At 52.8% G+C, this 16,325-nt stretch overlaps 1 protein-coding gene across 3 annotated transcripts in view; it reads right to left on the bottom strand.

Moving 5' to 3' along the window:
* Window positions 1-2,019: 2,019 nt before the first annotated feature.
* KIF9 (kinesin family member 9) overlaps window positions 2,020-16,325 on the bottom strand; it is a 20,181-nt gene continuing 5,875 nt past the window's right edge. Inside the window, exons 10-23 of one of the 3 annotated variants that reach the window (XM_027670008.1) lie at window positions 15,817-15,964; window positions 15,026-15,090; window positions 14,309-14,386; window positions 13,151-13,229; window positions 12,425-12,525; window positions 12,092-12,147; window positions 11,516-11,660; window positions 10,645-10,784; window positions 9,473-9,646; window positions 6,721-6,929; window positions 5,919-6,098; window positions 4,368-4,483; window positions 3,033-3,137; window positions 2,020-2,242 (exon numbers count right to left, since the gene is read on the bottom strand). In XM_027670008.1, coding sequence (XP_027525809.1) covers window positions 2,135-2,242; window positions 3,033-3,137; window positions 4,368-4,483; window positions 5,919-6,098; window positions 6,721-6,929; window positions 9,473-9,646; window positions 10,645-10,784; window positions 11,516-11,660; window positions 12,092-12,147; window positions 12,425-12,525; window positions 13,151-13,229; window positions 14,309-14,386; window positions 15,026-15,090; window positions 15,817-15,964 — 1,704 coding nt within the window. In that variant the 3' untranslated portion in view covers window positions 2,020-2,134. Of the gene's footprint in view, window positions 2,243-3,032; window positions 3,138-4,367; window positions 4,484-5,918; window positions 6,099-6,720; window positions 6,930-9,472; window positions 9,647-10,644; window positions 10,785-11,515; window positions 11,661-12,091; window positions 12,148-12,424; window positions 12,530-13,150; window positions 13,230-14,308; window positions 14,387-15,025; window positions 15,091-15,816; window positions 15,965-16,325 lie in introns of all 3 variants that reach the window. The other 2 variants (XM_027670009.1, XM_027670010.1) reach the window with 2 other exon arrangements.

Raw genomic sequence — 16,325 nt, 5'->3', positions numbered from 1 at the left:
ACAGGATCACCAAAATCTCCCCAGGATCACTGGGACCATACTGGGATCACCCCCAGGATCACCAGGGCCACACCAGGACCAGGCACAGGATGTCCTTGGGATCACCCCTGGAATCTTCAGGATCTCACTGGGATCAGATGGGAGATCACCAGGATCACAGCTGGACAAGCTGCAGCACTGCTGGGATCACCGGGGCTGCACCTGGATCACTCATGGAACCACCAGGATCTTCCTGGGATCTCCTCAGCATCAGCCTGGGATCACCCCCAGGATCACTGAGATCTCCCCAGGACCACACCAGGATCTCACTGGTGTCACCTTTGGGATTACCAGGATCAGCCAAGGGATCACCAGGCCCCTGGATCACCCATGGAACACCAGCACCCCAGGAATCTGGGATGATCTGCCTTACTGGCACCTCCCATACCCTGGGACACTGGCACACCAGGATCATCCACAGTCCAGTATCAGCAGCCCTGGGATCACCCACACCCCATGGATCATTCCCAGGATCACCAGCACTCCCAGATCACCCCCGGGATCACCCACACCCCCAGACACTGGCACCACAGGACACCAACACCTCTGGAATTCCCAGAACACAGGGATCATTGGCAGCCCGGGATCTCCTCCAGGATCATGGGCACCCCCAGGATCACACCCTGGGATCACAGCCTGGATACTGGCACCCCTGGAACCATGTTCCCGGGGCTGTTCCTGCCCCCAGGCTGAGGGGGATCCCTGGGATATTCAGAGAGAAATGTCCCAAAAAACCCTAAAAACCCTCTTTTCCTTTCACAGGTCATTTCCCAGCTTCCCAAACCCTGGGAAAGCTCCTCCAGGGAGCTCAGCCCAGGAGACCCACCTGCTTTTGGGATGCAGTAGGACCTTCCCGCTCACACAGGAGCCTCCAAAACACAGTTGCAGCTTCCAGTATTGGGATTTTTCAGGATTTTCCCAGATTTGGGAGCACAGCACGGGCAGCAGGGACCCACAGGGATTGGGTGGGAAGCAGGAGAGGGGTGGATGGACAAAGGAAAGGCTTAGCTCTGATTGTGTGGAAGTGTTTTCTTGGGAAATCCAGCCTGAGTTGAATTTCCAGCAGCTTTATGAGCCTTTGGAAATAGATCATTCCAAAGGAAAGGTGATTTCTGGGCTGTTCTCCGACACTCTTCTGGGAAGCAAGTGCTGTTATGGGAATAGAACCAAACATGAACACTGTGGAATTAGTAATTTTCCCAATGTTCTGTGGAAATGGAGCATGTGGAAAACCTCCAACCTGGGATGCTTGAATTTGGGATGATCCCACCATGGCTGCTGCTGGTTTGGGCACTGGAATGTTCCTGATGGCCATGGAGCACTTTGGGGATTTCAGCATTATAATTCCAGCTTCCCACATAATTTTGAGGGAGCTGGGAGGGCTCAGCCTGGAGAAAAGGAGGCTCGGGGGGGACCTTATGGCTCCCACAATTCCCTGGAAGGAGGGGGGAGCCGGGGGGGGTCGGGCTCTGCTCCCAGGGAACAAGGGACAGGAGGAGAGGGAACGGCCTCAAGGGGAGGGTTAGGTTGGATTTTAGGGAAAATTCTTTTCTGGGAAGGGCTGTGCCCTGGCACAGCTGCCTGGGGCAGGGGTGGAGTCCCCACCCCTGGAGGGATTTCAGAGTCCTGTGGATGTGGCACTTGGGGACATGGGCAGTGGTGGCCTTGGCAGTGCTGGGGGACAGTTGGACTCAATCTTGGAGGGCTTTTCCAATCAAAACCATTCCATGATTACCCATAAATTAACCTCTGTTGTTTCATTCCCTTCTCCAGGCAGATCCAACCAGCAAAGACTTGTTGCTCCAACAGCAACAAGCCCAGGAGACCAGTGGCTCCAGCACCAGGAAAGAGGGAGGTGGGAGCGGCCTGGGTTGTCCAGAGGCTCAGGAAAACCAGGGGTGTTTGAACTCCCTGGCTCCTGTCCTGTGCAAACAGCGGGATCGATTCCCAGTGACTGTCCCAACCTGCACAAAGGTTGGATGCTTTGATTTTCCCAGTGTTTATTTTTACAAATCGATGGTGGACACAAGCACGAGGCACTTTTGTGAGCTGGCATTCCTTAGGGAATGCTGGGATCCAGGCTGAGCCCAGCCTGCTACACGATGTGCAGAAAGGAGGGGGGTTTGTTCTTCCCGGCAGCCCTGACGATCCCGGGTTTCCTGCGCATTTTCTGCAGGGCCAACATGGTCCTGTCAAAGGTTTGCTGGGAACAGGGAACACAAAGGGATCAGCTTGGATTTCAGAGCACAGTTCTCACCTGTAAAAGCTTTTTACCTGAAAAATAAAACCAAACCCCTTCCCAGCCTTTCCAGGTGGTGCTGGGAAAAGCTGGAAAAATCCCCGTCACACCAGCGTTGCTCTGCCGGTGGTAGATCCCAGCAGGCTCCAAGGAGGGCACAACAAATCCTGGGAAATTCTCCTGAGCACTGAAAAGCTGGTTTTGAAATGTTTTCATGGAATCCAGAACAGTTTGGGTGGGAAGGGACCTTAAGGATCATCTCATTCCAACCCCCTGCCATGGGCAGGGACACCTTCCACCAGCCCAGGTTGCTCCAAGCCCTGTCCAACCTGGCCTTGGACACTTCCAGGGATCCAGGGGCAGCCACAGCTCCTCTGGGCAACCTGTGCCAGGGCCTCCCCACCCTCACAGCCAGGAATTCCTTCCCAGTATCCCATCTATCCCTGCCCTCTGGCACTGGGAAGCCATTCCCCCTTGTCCCATCCCTCCATCCCTTGTCCCCAGTCCCTCTCCAGCTCTCCTGGAGTCCCTTTAGTCCCTGGAAGGGGCTCCAAGGTCTCCCTGGAGCCTTCTCTTCTCCAGGTGAACCCTCCCAGCCCTCTCTGGGGGTTCCATTCCAATTTGGACGGGTCTTGGAGCAACCTGGGCTAGTGGAAGGTGTCCCTGCCCATGGCAGGGGGTGGAAAGGGATGGTCCTCGAGGTCCCTCCCAGCCCAGCCCATCCCGGGATGGTCCCTGCCCCAGCTGGGCTCACCTGTTGCTCCATCTGCATCTTGGCCCTGTAGAAGGGGGTGGATCCCGGGCACTCCGGCAGGTTGGTCTCCTGCATCCGCTCAAACTTGTCCTGCTCATCTTCATCCTGCAGGGAAAAACAGACCCCATTCCGTGTGAAAAACACACCTGGAGACGTGAGTCAAGTGGTCCCAGTCAATTCTGCCACATCTCCAAAGCCTTGGAAGTGAGAGGTTCCCATTCCTTCACCTTAGATGGGCACATTTGGGCAGGACTTTGGGAGAAGGGTTGGGGCTTTCCCAAAGAAACTTCCCTCAGCCATGGTCTGCCAAGAACTTTCCACAGGACAGTCCCCCTTCCATGCAGGATAATTCCACAGGGTCCTGGATGGCCAAGCTCAGCTGTGCTCCCAGCTGATGTCCATCCTGGGCTTCTCCAGGGAAAATGGGGAAGGTGTGAGCACACATGGCTTCAATGAAGGACCATTTTAAAGACATCAGCTTCTCTTTAACGTTTTCATGCTGGATTTGGCACTTCCAGGGCTGGGGCAGCCACAGCTTCCCTGGGAAACCTGTGCCAGGGCCTCCCCACCCTCACAGCCAGGAATTCCTTCCCACTATCCCACCTATCCCTGCCCTCTGGCAGTGGGAAGCCATTCCCTGTGTCCTGTCCCTTCATCCCTTGTCCCCAGTTCCTCTCCAGCTCTCCTGGAGCCCCTTTAGGCCCTGCAAGGGGCTCTCAGCTCTCCCTGGAGCCTTCTCTTCTCCAGGGGAACCCCCCCAGCTCTCCCAGCCTGGCTCCAGAGCAGAGGGGCTCCAGCCCTGGCAGCATCTCCGGGGCCTCCTCTGGACTCTCTCCAGCAGCTCCACGTCCTCCTGCTGCTGTTCCCAGGGCTGGAGCAGCTCTGTAGGGGGTCTCAGCTGAGGGGGCAGAGGGGCAGAATCCCCCCCTGCCCTGCTACCCACGCTGGGGGGATGCAGGAATTCTGGGAAATGAGAATTTTCCAGGAATGTGCCTTTTCAGGAGCAGGAAAGCCCCGGGCACCCAAAGTGGTGGTTCCTGGCAGAGAACTCGCCAAGTCTCAGTTGCCACAAAAGGAAACACAATAGTTTGGCTGCAAACATTGGATCCCTCAGGCTGGAAACCAGGCTCCCAAGCACCCTCCACCTCCAGGCACTTTGCCTGATGTCTGATATTCCACACATTCCCAGGTCCCTCAGTCACTGTCCTGTTTTAGGCTCTAAATGGATGTGGCTTCAGACAGTCCCTCTCTGCTCACAGAGCACCAGGTCCTCCTATTCCTCCTCCTCCCTCATTCCTTCATCTCCACCAAAGAGGATAAGCAGAGACAGCTCACCAGGCACATGACCCTGTTCAAGGGAATCATTCCAGGCCTGATGCTCCCACCGGGCCTCAGAGCTTCCAGCACATCCTCAGGGATACAGAAGGACTCGTTGTACCAGATCTCAAACTCTGCAAAGCAAAGAGGGGGCATTAACAGCCTGGAATGACCCAAGGGACAACAGTGGGATGGTTCTCCCTGCCTATGGATCAGGCGGGATCTCGGTGCTCTTAAACCCTCAGAGGGGAGCTCAGAATTCCAAGATCTTGAGTTTAAACTCTTGGAAAAGTTGATTTAAGGGTGCTGGAGGTGGTGGCTGCTCCTGGGGACATTCCCTGGCCACGAGATGGCACCGTTCCTGCAGCCCATGGATCGGGATCATTCCTTTGGAATGGCCAGCATGTCAGGGGCTCGTGTTTCAATCCCACAGGCTGAAGCAGAGCTGCCTGCCATCCCATAATAGCCCGTGACAACACACAGCAGGTGGGAATTCTGTCCTCATTAATCCTGGGCATTTCCCAGGCACTGCACTCCTGAGAGGGAGAGTCTTGGATATTCGAACAAACATCTGGAACACCCAAAAGTGCCAAACCCGGATCCAACGGGAACCAGTGGCTAAGTCAGGATTTGGCCCTGAATATCCCTGGAACAGTCCCTGGCATTTCCTCCACCGTGGGATGCTCTGACAGATCCAAGCTGTGCCCTGGCACGTTTGTGGAAATCAAGTGTTGCCATGTGCACAACATCCCCATGTTTGGGACTCCGGCATTCGTACACAGAGGGGACAAATCCAGGGATACAGCAGGGGTAGTTTGAGTGCACAGGTTCAAACCTGGAACACAGCAGGAATTTGCAGGGACCACTGCAGGCAGAGGAGTGACCAAGCTCTGCTTCCTGCCAAGGCTGCAACTCTGGGACCTGGAACTCCCAGAGGGAAGAGGATTCACCTGGAGTCTGGAGCCACAGCCCTGTCCCAGGGCAATTCCTCAACCACCACCTCGGTTACACAAAACCCAGGATGAGGTCCAGGGGCAGCAGTGGGAGCACTGTTGTTAAATTCCTTGTGGAAAGGTTTTTCCCAGTGTTGCCCCTACTGGTGTGACCAAGGAGCAGAGTGTCATTATTTGGGAGAGAGAATCTGCAGGAATTCAGTGTCAGGTCAAAGAGAAAAGTCACTTAATAAAGAAAAAAATCTGGTCTGGAAGGGAACAGGGAAAAGGACAACAGAGAATGGGAACTGCCTGGAGTGCCAGGACAAGGGGGAATGGCTTCCCACTGCCAGAGGGTAGAATTAGATGGGATATTGGGAAGGAATTCCTGGCTGTGAGGGTGGGGAGGGACTGGAATAGATTTCCCAGAGAAGCTGTGGCTGCCCCATCCCTGGAAGTGTCCAAGGCCAGACTGAAGCTACCTGGGCTAGTGGAAGGTGTCCCTGCCCATGGCAGGGGGTGGAATGGGATGATCCTTAAGGTCCCTTCCAACCCAAAGCATTCTGGGATTCCGTGATGCTTGTGAATGCTCCAGCCTGGATTTATCCAGAGGCTGCTGGGCCCTGCAGATCCACACCTGAGACGAGCCTCTTCCGGCACTTATCCACCAACTGTTGGCAGTGCTGGATCTCTGCCTTGAGGTCCTGCAGCTCAGCATAACCAGCCCTGTGCTCTTCCTTCAGCTCCTTCAGCTTCAGGATGAGGGAAAACTCCTCCTCATCGATGATGACCCGGCCCTGCTCGTCGGCATATTCTCCTGGAGGGGGGAAAGGAGAGGAACGTCCCTGGTGAAGGGGGAAGGGGAGGGGAGGGACAGGGCTCTGCAGGGGGGATGGCCTGGAGGAGGGCTTCACTTGGATCCCATGGAAAAAATCCCAGGGAAGCCGTGGGAAAGGATTTAAAGGCTAAATCCTCGTCAGTGCTTTGGGACAGTTAAACCAGTGCTACTGAGAATCATGGAATGGTTTGGAATGGAAGGGACCCCAAGGATGTCCCAGTCCCACCCCCTGCCATGGGCAGGGACACCTTTCACTAGCCCAGGTTGCTCCAAGCCCCATCCAACCTGGCCTTGGACACTTCCAGGGATCCAAGGGCAGCCACAGCTTCTCTGGGCAACCTGTGTCAGGGCCTCCCCACCCTCCCAGCCAGGAATTCCTTCCCAATATCCCATCTGACCCTGCCCTCAGGTGTAAAGCCTGAGCAGCTCAGCTCAGGGAGGTGAAGTGTGGAGGACTCAGCTGGAGGACTCAGGTGACAGCCTGGCCTGTCCCACTGCCCTGGCAACCAGCAGTGGTGGGTTAGTGGTCTCACCACCCACAATTCCTTGAAGCCAAGAGCTCCATTCCTCTGCCACATCCTTGCTGGCCACAGGGACTCACCCTCCTGCCACCGCTTCTGCTTCTTCTCCTCCAGAGTCTCCCTGACTCCCTCCATCTCCCTCTTGATGTCGTTGAGCCTCTGGGCCAGGGAATTGCTGCTCCTCTTCCTGGCGAGGAGGATGCTCTTGTTCTCCTTGAAGATCCGGCTGATCTCACTTCCAGCCTCCTGCTTAAACAGCTCAAACGCCTCTGCCTTGGACGGGGGGAAGCTGAAACCAGACAGAGACATGGGGAGGTCAGTTTGTTCTGCTCTGTGGCACAGAACTGTGGAATCATGGAATTGTTGAGGTTGGAAAAGCCCTCCGAGATCACCAAGTCCAACTGCTACCCCAGCACTGCCAAGGCCACCACTGACCATGTCCCCAAGTGCCACAACCACAGGGCTTTGAAATCCCTCCAGGGATGGGCACTCCACCTCTGCCCTGGGCAGCCTCTTCCAATGTTTTCCAACCATTTCCATGAAGAAATTTTCCCAATATCCAGCCTGACCCTCCCCTGGCACAGCTGAGGCTGTTCCCTCTCCTCCTGTCCCTTGTTCCCTGGGAGCAGAGCCCGATCCCCCCCGGCTCCCCCCTCCTGTCAGGGGGTTGCAGAGCCAGAAGGTCCCCCCTGAGCCTCCTTTGCTCCAGGCTGAGCCCCCCCAGCTCCCTCAGCTGCTCCTGCTGCTCCAGCCCCTTCCCAGCTCCCTTCCCTTCCCTGGACACGCTCCAGCCCCTCCATGTCTGTCCTGTACCTGTGGACCCCAAACCTGATTCCAGGATTTAAGGTGCCTCACCATCCTTGGGAATGGTTTGATGGGATCTTCTCTGAGGATCTCTGTGTTCTGGCTGTGCCCTGGCATCATTCCCGTGCCAACTTCCAAACCCACTGTCCCCCAGGATACTCCCAGAACAAAGTTATTTACACAGACACCATATTCCTCAGGAGATGCCTCAGAATTGAGTATTCCCTGGAAAGCAGGCCTCTAGTGGATTGAGTTTCCACAAAAATAATGACTATTGTTCCTCCCTATTGTTAAACAAATGCCTTTGCTCTTTCCCTGCTGGATTCCCAGTGTGGATCAGCCACCTCTGCCAACCAAACCCTGGAGCTCCCTGCTTTGCCAACCCCACAGTGCTGCTGCCATGGCTTTGAAGTCCTGCCTGCTTAGAAAGCCTGAATTCCAAGTGGGATGTGTCATTCCCAACTTTTCCATGAAATGGCTTTGATGCCAAGATGCCCCCATGAACACCAGCTCTCGTTCCAACAGGAACCACTCTGGGCAGCAGGAGGGAAAACATCACCCTCCATGGGTGCTGCTCTGTACTGCATGAGGCTCCTTGGAGAGCAGGATGGATCTGGGAGCAGAAGGTAGAATCATAGAATTCCAGAATGGTTTGGGCTGGAAGGGACCTTAAGGATCACCTCATTCCAACCCAGGAACCCAGGAGTCTCCACATGCCTCAGTCCAGCCTGGTCAAATCCAAGCTCCAACTGCTGCCATCCCGTGACTGACCTCTTAAGGGCATTTTCCAGCTCCTCAAGGACTGTGGGACGCTGTTCCCGTGCCAAAATCCTGGCCAAGGGCTGTAAACAACAGCCACTGGGCAAACTGCCACAGCTCCAGCTCCGCCAGCCAGCTCCGAGCTGCTGGAATTGCTGTGGGATGTGTCTTGTGCAGCTGCAGCTGCAGCAGCTTGTCCTGCCAGCTACAGGAATTCAGGGATCTCAGAGGAACACTGAATACGTGTGGAGGGCACGGAGGAACACGGAAATGTGCTGAGGTGCTCCAGGAGTGAATTCTCCTGGGACAGTTTCCCTGGGACACCGATATCCAGAACCCACAGCCTGGGCTGATCCCACAGCAGGGCAGGGGGGGATTCTGCCCCTCTGCCCCCTCAGCTGAGACCCCCCTACAGAGCTGCTCCAGCCCTGGGAACAGCAGCAGGAGGACGTGGAGCTGCTGGAGAGAGTCCAGAGGAGGCCCCAGAGATGCTGCCAGGGCTGGAGCCCCTCTGCTCTGGAGCCAGGCTGGGAGAGCTGGGGGGGTTCCCCTGGAGAAGAGAAGGCTCCAGGGAGACCTGAGAGCCCCTTGCAGGGCCTGAAGGGGCTCCAGGAGAGCTGGAGAGGGACTGGGGACAAGGGATGGAGGGACAGGATAAGGGGAAATGGTTTCCCAGTGCCAGAGGGCAGGGTTAGATGGGATATTGGGAAGGAATTCCTGGCTGGGAGGGTGGGGAGGCCCTGGCACAGGTTTCCCAGGGAAGCTGTGGGTGCCCCATCCCTGGAAGTGTCCAAGGCCAGGTTGGATGGGGCTTGGAACAACCTGGCATAGCTGAAAGTGTCCCTGCCCATGGCAGGGGTGGGACTGGGTGATCCTTAAGATCCCTTGGAACCCAAATCATTCCATGATTCTCCAATTGTAAGGACCCATTTCCATGACTCTGGGGGGAATTTGTGGCTGGATATGAGGTGTTTGCACTTTTCCTGTTAACCAAAGGGGAAGGAATGCTGTAATTTTCAGAGACTTCCCAATTAAAAGTCCAACTGACCAGGACAGAGCTCAAAGCACACAGAGGTGACAACCAACAACAACATAACTGGGTGCTCAGGGTGTTCCCAAAACCATTCCTGTCCAGTATTTCTACATCCAAGCACTGAAGATCCCCCAATCCCTGCTGTTTGCTCTGGAGTTGTGCTCAGGGAACACAGTCCTGTCACTCCAGTGGAAACCACCACCTGGGAGGGGGGATCTACTCCCCTCCAGGGTTACCTGGGCTGCTGGGACTTCTCCCCTGAGGAGAGCTCTTGCTCACTATCTTTTCTATCCTGCTCACTTGCTCCCTCTTCCTCATTCACATCCTTGGTGGGACTTTCTTCCTGAGTTTCTGGTGGTGCAGAACCATCCAGATCCCTTTCAAGGGAAGGGTTCACAAGTTTTTCCTTCCTGCCAGGGTGGAAAAGATGAACCAGGTTAATTAATTTCTTCATCAGAGGGAACTGGAGCCAGAGCTGCTGTATCCCTGACACATGGACTTGGGGGAAATGTCGGGAAGGAGCCAAGCAGGGATTTACTTCTGTAAACTGAAGGATCTTTCTCTGCTCAGGACTTGCTGGCTCCCCCTTCCCTCCCAAAATCTCTTCTCCTTCCCTACTCCTCTGCCAGCTCCCTCCCTGCCTCATCCATGGGCTGCCCATCCCTGCCTGACCAGAGCCGGGCACTGCCAAGTGCTGGGTCCTACCCTTGGGTCTCAACAATCCTGGAATGCTCCAGGAGCAGGGAAGAGCAGCTGGAAAGCTGGAGAAGGACCTGGAGGTGTGGGTGACAGAAGCTGGACACGAGCCCAGGTGTGCCCAGGGGAGCAAGAGGCCAATGGCCCCTGGTTTGTGTCAGCTCTGGTGTGGCCACACCTCCAATCCTGGGGCAGTTCTGGGCCCACAGAATAAGACACTGAGGGGCTGGAGCGTGTGCAGGAAAGGGAAGGGAGCTGGGAAGGGGCTGGAGCAGCAGGAGGGGCTGAGGGAGCTGGGGGGGCTCAGCCTGGAGAAAAGGAGGCTCAGGGGGGACCTTCTGGCTCTGCAACCCCCTGACAGGAGGGGGGAGCTGGGGGGGGGTCGGGCTCTGCTCCCAGGGAACAAGGGACAGGAGGAGAGGGAACAGCCTCAGGCTGTGGCAGGGGAGGGTCAGGCTGGATATTGGGAAAATTCCTCCTGGGAAGGGCTGTCCAGCCCTGGCACAGCTGCCCAGGGCAGGGGTGGAGTCCCCATCCTTGGAGGGATTTCAAAGCCCTGTGGATGTGGCACTTGGGGACATGGACAGTGGTGGCCTTGGCAGGCTGGGGGAGCAGTTGGATTTGATGACCTCAGAGGGCTTTTCCAACCTTGACAATTCCATGATTCCATGATTATCAGAGAAAAGGAAGAACTGCCTGGTGCTTCACTCACTTGATCTGCTCCTCACTCTTCTTGTCTTCCTTCTTCTCCCCAGGAACAGGTGAGGAAGAGGAAGTTCCAGTCTCTAAAGCCTCTTTCTGCAGCTTTTCCACTTCCTGCACCAAACCAGCATCCAAATCAGCCACACCTGCCTGGAAACAGAAAGGAAGAAACCATCTGTCTGCACCATGGAAGCTGAGCAGCCCTTCCCCAGGAGCTCTCCCATCCCATTGTCCAACCTGACCTGGAAATTCAAACCTCTGTGTTGGAGTCCACAGCAGGATTTATGGACTAGGGATGATACATATCCTTGGCTCCAGAAATTATAAGGATTAAAAGAGGGATCTCAGCAGAGCCAGGTGATCTGACCTCACCTTTTACAAGTGAGATGTAGACAGGGCACCTCCTAGTTTATATTTTATAGGATCAGGGGGAATGTTTAGAGCGGGAAGGAATTCCTGGCTGGGAGGGTGGGGAGGCCCTGGCACAGGTTGCCCAGAGAAGCTGTGGCTGCCCCTGGATCCCTGGAAGTGTCCAAGGGCAGGTTGGACAGGGCTTGGAGCAACCTGGGCTGGTGGAAGGTGTCCCTGCCCACGGCAGGGGGTGGGACTGGATGATCCTTAGGATCCCTTCCAACCCAGACCATTCTGGGATTCTAATTCCCATTTAATAGATTATTAAGGTCAGATAATGGGCCTACCCTCTGCTGACAGGAATTCCTCTTCATTAACTGGTGCATCTCTGCTCTGCACACATTTTTTGCCCAACCCATCCCACGATCATTTCTCAGTTTGATTTTGACAGGGAAAAGCTGAACTTGAGGCAAATCCCATTTTGGCAGCAAAGTAGCCAGTTCTAAGGTGGATTCTGGGCCAGGCATTACCTTATCCTTCTTCTTCTCCTTGTCCTCTTTCTCCTCATCTTCCACCTCCTCACCAACCTCAGACCCAAAGTCAGCCTCGGACTCCCCCCTGTCTTCCAGCAGGTATTTGCTCCATAACTTGGCCTCTATGTCTTTCTCCTGTTGACTGGGGGAGAAAACAGCTCCTGAAGCATCATATTCCACATGGGAAAACCTGTGATCCTGCCAGCATCAGATTTCCAAAGAAAACTCCCTTTTCCCCTTGGTCTCATCCCCAAACACCCCACCTTCCCCCTCCACGCTTCCCACAACCATCATAATCTTTATCCACTCTCTTCCTCTCTTTTTCCATGACTTCCCTTCAGGTCTCTTGGATATTGAAGCTTTTTGATGGGTATTTTTATACTTTCCATAACTGTGATCCAGATTAAATCACATTAACTCTGCTCATTCCCATCGCCTTCTTTTAACCTTTAATCCAGGCTGGAAGGGGCTTGGAGCAACCAGTGGAAGGTGTCCCTGCCCATGGCAGGGGTGGAACTGGATGAGCTTTAAGGTCCTTCCATCCCAAACCATCCTGGAATTCCACAATCTTACCTTATAATCACTTTGAACTGTTTAAACACCTCCTGGATTTGCCTGATGTTCACTATCTGAGGAAGAGAGGCATAAATCCAACAATGTTGGTATTCATTCTTTAAAGAAGTTCCAAATAAACCAATTTAAAGGGTTTTAGGACTGAGGAAAATTGTCCTCAAGCTTCCAAAACATGGAGACAGTCCCTAACGTGCAAAAAAGGAGTTAAATTACAGTTCTGTAGTGCTTTGGGGTGGAAAAAAGCCTCTTCAGAAGACACTTTCATTGTGTCTTCCTGGAGGAAAATGGGATGGAATCAACATTTTGATCCTTTTTCACCAAAAAGCCACTTACATCGATCTCCTCAATGGCTCCTCTGAGGTATTTGTGGACTTGGGATTTAATTGCTGCTCTCTGGGCACCAGTCAGGGGGCTGTAAGTCACGGAAGAACGATCTTCCTGAGGCAAAAATGTGGAAAACTGAGGATCAGGGAGTTACAAACAGGTGAGAGGGAGAGGAGAACGATGGGGACAAAGCTTTCAGCAGGGCCTGTTGGGGTGGGACAAGGGGGTAGGGTTTGAAACTAAAAGGGGGGAGATTCACACTGGATTTAAGGAAGGAATTCTTCTCTGGGAGGGTGGCACAGGTTGTCCTGAGAAGCTGGAACTGTTCCAGGCCAGGTTGGACGGGGCTTGGAGCAACCTGGGCTAGTGGGAGGTGTCCCTGCCCATGGCAGGGGGTGGCACTGGATGATCTTTAAGGTCCCTTCCAACCCAAACCAGTCTGGAACTCCGGAATTCCACCAGTCTGGCAAACACCTGACATTCCTGTGCCCATTTCTGATTGGGATTCTCATCACCTGACTTGGCAGGAGATGGGATTTGGGAAGCAAACATTCCCCTTCCCATTCCAACCAGAAACAGAAGGGCTTCAAGAGCCTTAGAAAACATCTCTGGCGGCTCAGGATTGAAGTTACAACAAAACCTCCCTGTGTGGGATCTTCAGAGCTTCCCCTAAACCCCAAAAGATGGTGTTGGAAGCAGAAGGAAGAACCCAATCCCACTGGACACTGAGTTAACTGATCCTTACAAACATGCCCTTCATGGCCAGTTCCTGCTTCAGGAGATCAATCTCCTCCTCCAGAGCCTTCACTGACACCTAACAGGGGAAAAAAAGGGTGAGCAAATCACTAAATTATATTGGAGGGAAAAAAAAACCCTAAAAGCAGCACAGAACTGGCTGCTGGAGGATATCCCAGCTGGATAGCAGCTCCCTCAGGGTTTGCAGAGGGAATTGGTGGGTCTGGAACACATTTTGCCTTTGATTAGCTCCCAACAGAACAGTTTCTGTCCTGCAGAGTCTCCCTAAGCCATCAAAAGAAGGGCCACCTGCTTTTTAATGGGATGGTTTCCTGATCTGGCATTGTAGGGATCAGCAAGTTCCAGATTCTGGGATATTATCTGGGAATCCAAGCAGAACTGAGCAGCTCTGACCCCACTGGGACAGAGGAGGGAGCCTCCTGGGCTGGGTTGGACTGAATGGCTCCAGAACCTGGAATATCTTCAAGGATTCCCTCTTTAAAATGTGTTTCCAGAAAGGTGTGAGTACCCAAATCTTGGGATTCAGGGAGAACTGGACACTGTTTTGAAGGGACCTGTGGAGCATCAAAGCACAAAGGTTCCTTAAACACTCCAATTTCAGCTCCTCTGGTTTGGTTTTTTCCACTCTTCCAGCTGTGGAAGTACCCTCAGGACACCTAAAATCCTGTGATCCTTGTCCTTAAGTTATTCTTTAAATACTTCTTTAAATTATTTCCTTGTTTAACCAAGTTTTCCCAGTTGTGGAAAAGATGTTACTTCACCAGCAGGAACGGGGATAACGCCGTGTAAAGCTGCAGGTAGGACTGGGGTGATTTCCCCACGTGTCAGGGGAGTAATTCACAATAAAATATCTCTGTTGAGAGGTGAATCTCATTAGAAAAAACCAGAGATTCACATGCAGTTGAAAAAATTTCCACATGTCACTGCCTGGCTGTTCCCTCTCAGCTAAGTGGACACCTATTTAAAAACTTTAATATTAATCCATTTTATCATCCACCTAAAATTAGCAATGTCAGCTTGGCTGAGAAGGGATAACTCATGGAACTATCTAATTTTGCTCTGGTTTTTAAGGTTATTATCCTAAATATTAATGAATTTGAGTAAAAATTCCTTCCTCCATTCCGGTTCTTTCCGTACCTCCTGCTCAAATGTCACGTTGGGAACTGGCTCTGCTGTGATCCACCTCATCCTGGTGGCAAAGCGAAGGGAAGACAACTGGAAAACAAGGATTTTAAGGAACTGAAAGAGATACTGGCAGGGAGATCATTTTCCAAACCTGTTACTGCTTAATTAACTCAGATACAAGGACACAGAAATATAAAAAATCTATTTAACTGCTCCTTGTCAGATCCAAGGACACAGAAATATAAAATCTATTTAACTGTTTAATTTTAATCCATTTAAAATCTATGTCACTGCTCCAAGGGATTCCCTCCTGTGTGTTACAGGTGTGGTTAAGCTCATCCAGTTCACAAAGGGAGATTTTCCCTGATTTTATTCATTTCACAGGTTAAAAACCAACCTGTTGGGAGGTTCCTCCTCATTCCTGATCCAGCTCTGCTGTGAACTGGTGCAATTCCAGTGAGCCCATTATGTGATGTCCCATGGAAACCCATTAGAGCTGGATAATAATGATAATTAACACTCTCCAGTGAGCTTAAATGTGAGCTGCCCTGCTCCAGGCTCTCAGCTGACAGGAGTCTGTTTTCTGAGCCTCTGAGATAAGATGAGATTTCCAAGGTTTGGGATGAATCAGGCAGGATGTTTCCCTGCCAGAACCCTCCAGAGGCTGTTCTTTAAACCAAGGAGCAGCAGGAACAAGGCTTGGATCCTGCAGGAATCCCTTCAACTCACCGTCTCTTCCACATGAGCAGCTTCCCCACAGATGTTGGTCACCAGGACAGTGTTGCAGTTTCCCCCTGGGAAAAAATTATAATAAAAATAAAGAAAAGAATATAATTTGGGGGGGAGGGTTGTTTCTTTTTCTGGAATTCATTATATTATGTGCTGTTTAAAATACAGAAGAATCATAAAATTCCAGAATGGGTTGGGTTGGAAGGGACCTTAAGGATCATCTCATTCCAACCCCCTGCCATGGGCAGGGACACCTTCCACTAGCCCAGGTTGCTCCAACCTGGCCTTGGACACTTCCAGGGATCCAGGGGCAGCCACAGCTTCTCTGGGCAACCTGTGCCAGGGCCTCCCCACCCTCCCAGCCAGGAATTCCTTCTCAGTATTCCACCTAAAGCCAAGATGCCCAAAGGACACAGCCAGAGTGTGACTGTCCCTCTGAAGGGCACAGAGTGACTTCAAAACAAAGGTCAGATGTGTTTCCATGGAGTGACGATGCAATGAAAACGTGGGAATAAAAACTGTGATTTCCAGGAGTTTATAAAGGTTGTGTTATTCGGGATTCCCAGAGAAGCTGTGGATTCCATATCCCTGGAAGTGTCCAAGGCCAGGCTGGAGCAACCTGGGACAGTGGAAGGTGTCCCTGCCCATGGCAGGGGGTGGCACTGGATGAGCTTTAATGTCCCTTCCAACCCAAACCATTCCATGATAAATTATGGCCTTAGGACTTAATATTCTCACAGAAACAGCATTTTTAGGAGCCCTTTGGGGCTGTTGTGAGGCCCAGCCCTTACCCAGGGAGTCCTTGAGGACGTGAGTGAGTTTGCTCTGCCGGAAGGGAATGTGGCCCCTCCAGGGCTCAGCCAGGGCCAGCATGATTTGCTCAAGGAACGTCAGGGACCTGTTGATGTAGAAGTTCTCTTTCCGGATCTGTCCTGCAGACTGCAAGGGAGATCAAAAGGGGAAGTTTCCATAACATGTTTCTGGCCAAACAGCAGAAAAAAGCAGAGAAAAAAACCTCCAAGGGTCAGGAGCTGATTCAGACCCAACAAATTCATGATCTGGAGCTTTCTCCAGTTTGAAAACAAGTTTGCAGAGACCTCAATTTTTCATTACAAGTCTACAAGGACTTGGATTTCCTTCCCAAAGGGTGTGTTTGTCACGGGGCTGATGGAATTTAAATTCCGATCAATACAGAATGTTATGGAATCAGGGAATTGCTGAGGGTGGAAAAGGCCTCTGAGATCAAGACCAACCAAGCACTGCCAAGGCCACCACTGCCCCATGTCCCCAAATGCCACAT

The sequence above is a fragment of the Corapipo altera genome, unplaced genomic scaffold (genome assembly GCF_003945725.1).
Source record: "Corapipo altera isolate COAL_440 unplaced genomic scaffold, ASM394572v1 298, whole genome shotgun sequence".
Lineage (NCBI taxonomy): Eukaryota > Metazoa > Chordata > Aves > Passeriformes > Pipridae > Corapipo > Corapipo altera.
Note: the sequence above shows the minus strand (reverse complement) of the source record. Positions and strands in the feature narration are given on the sequence as shown.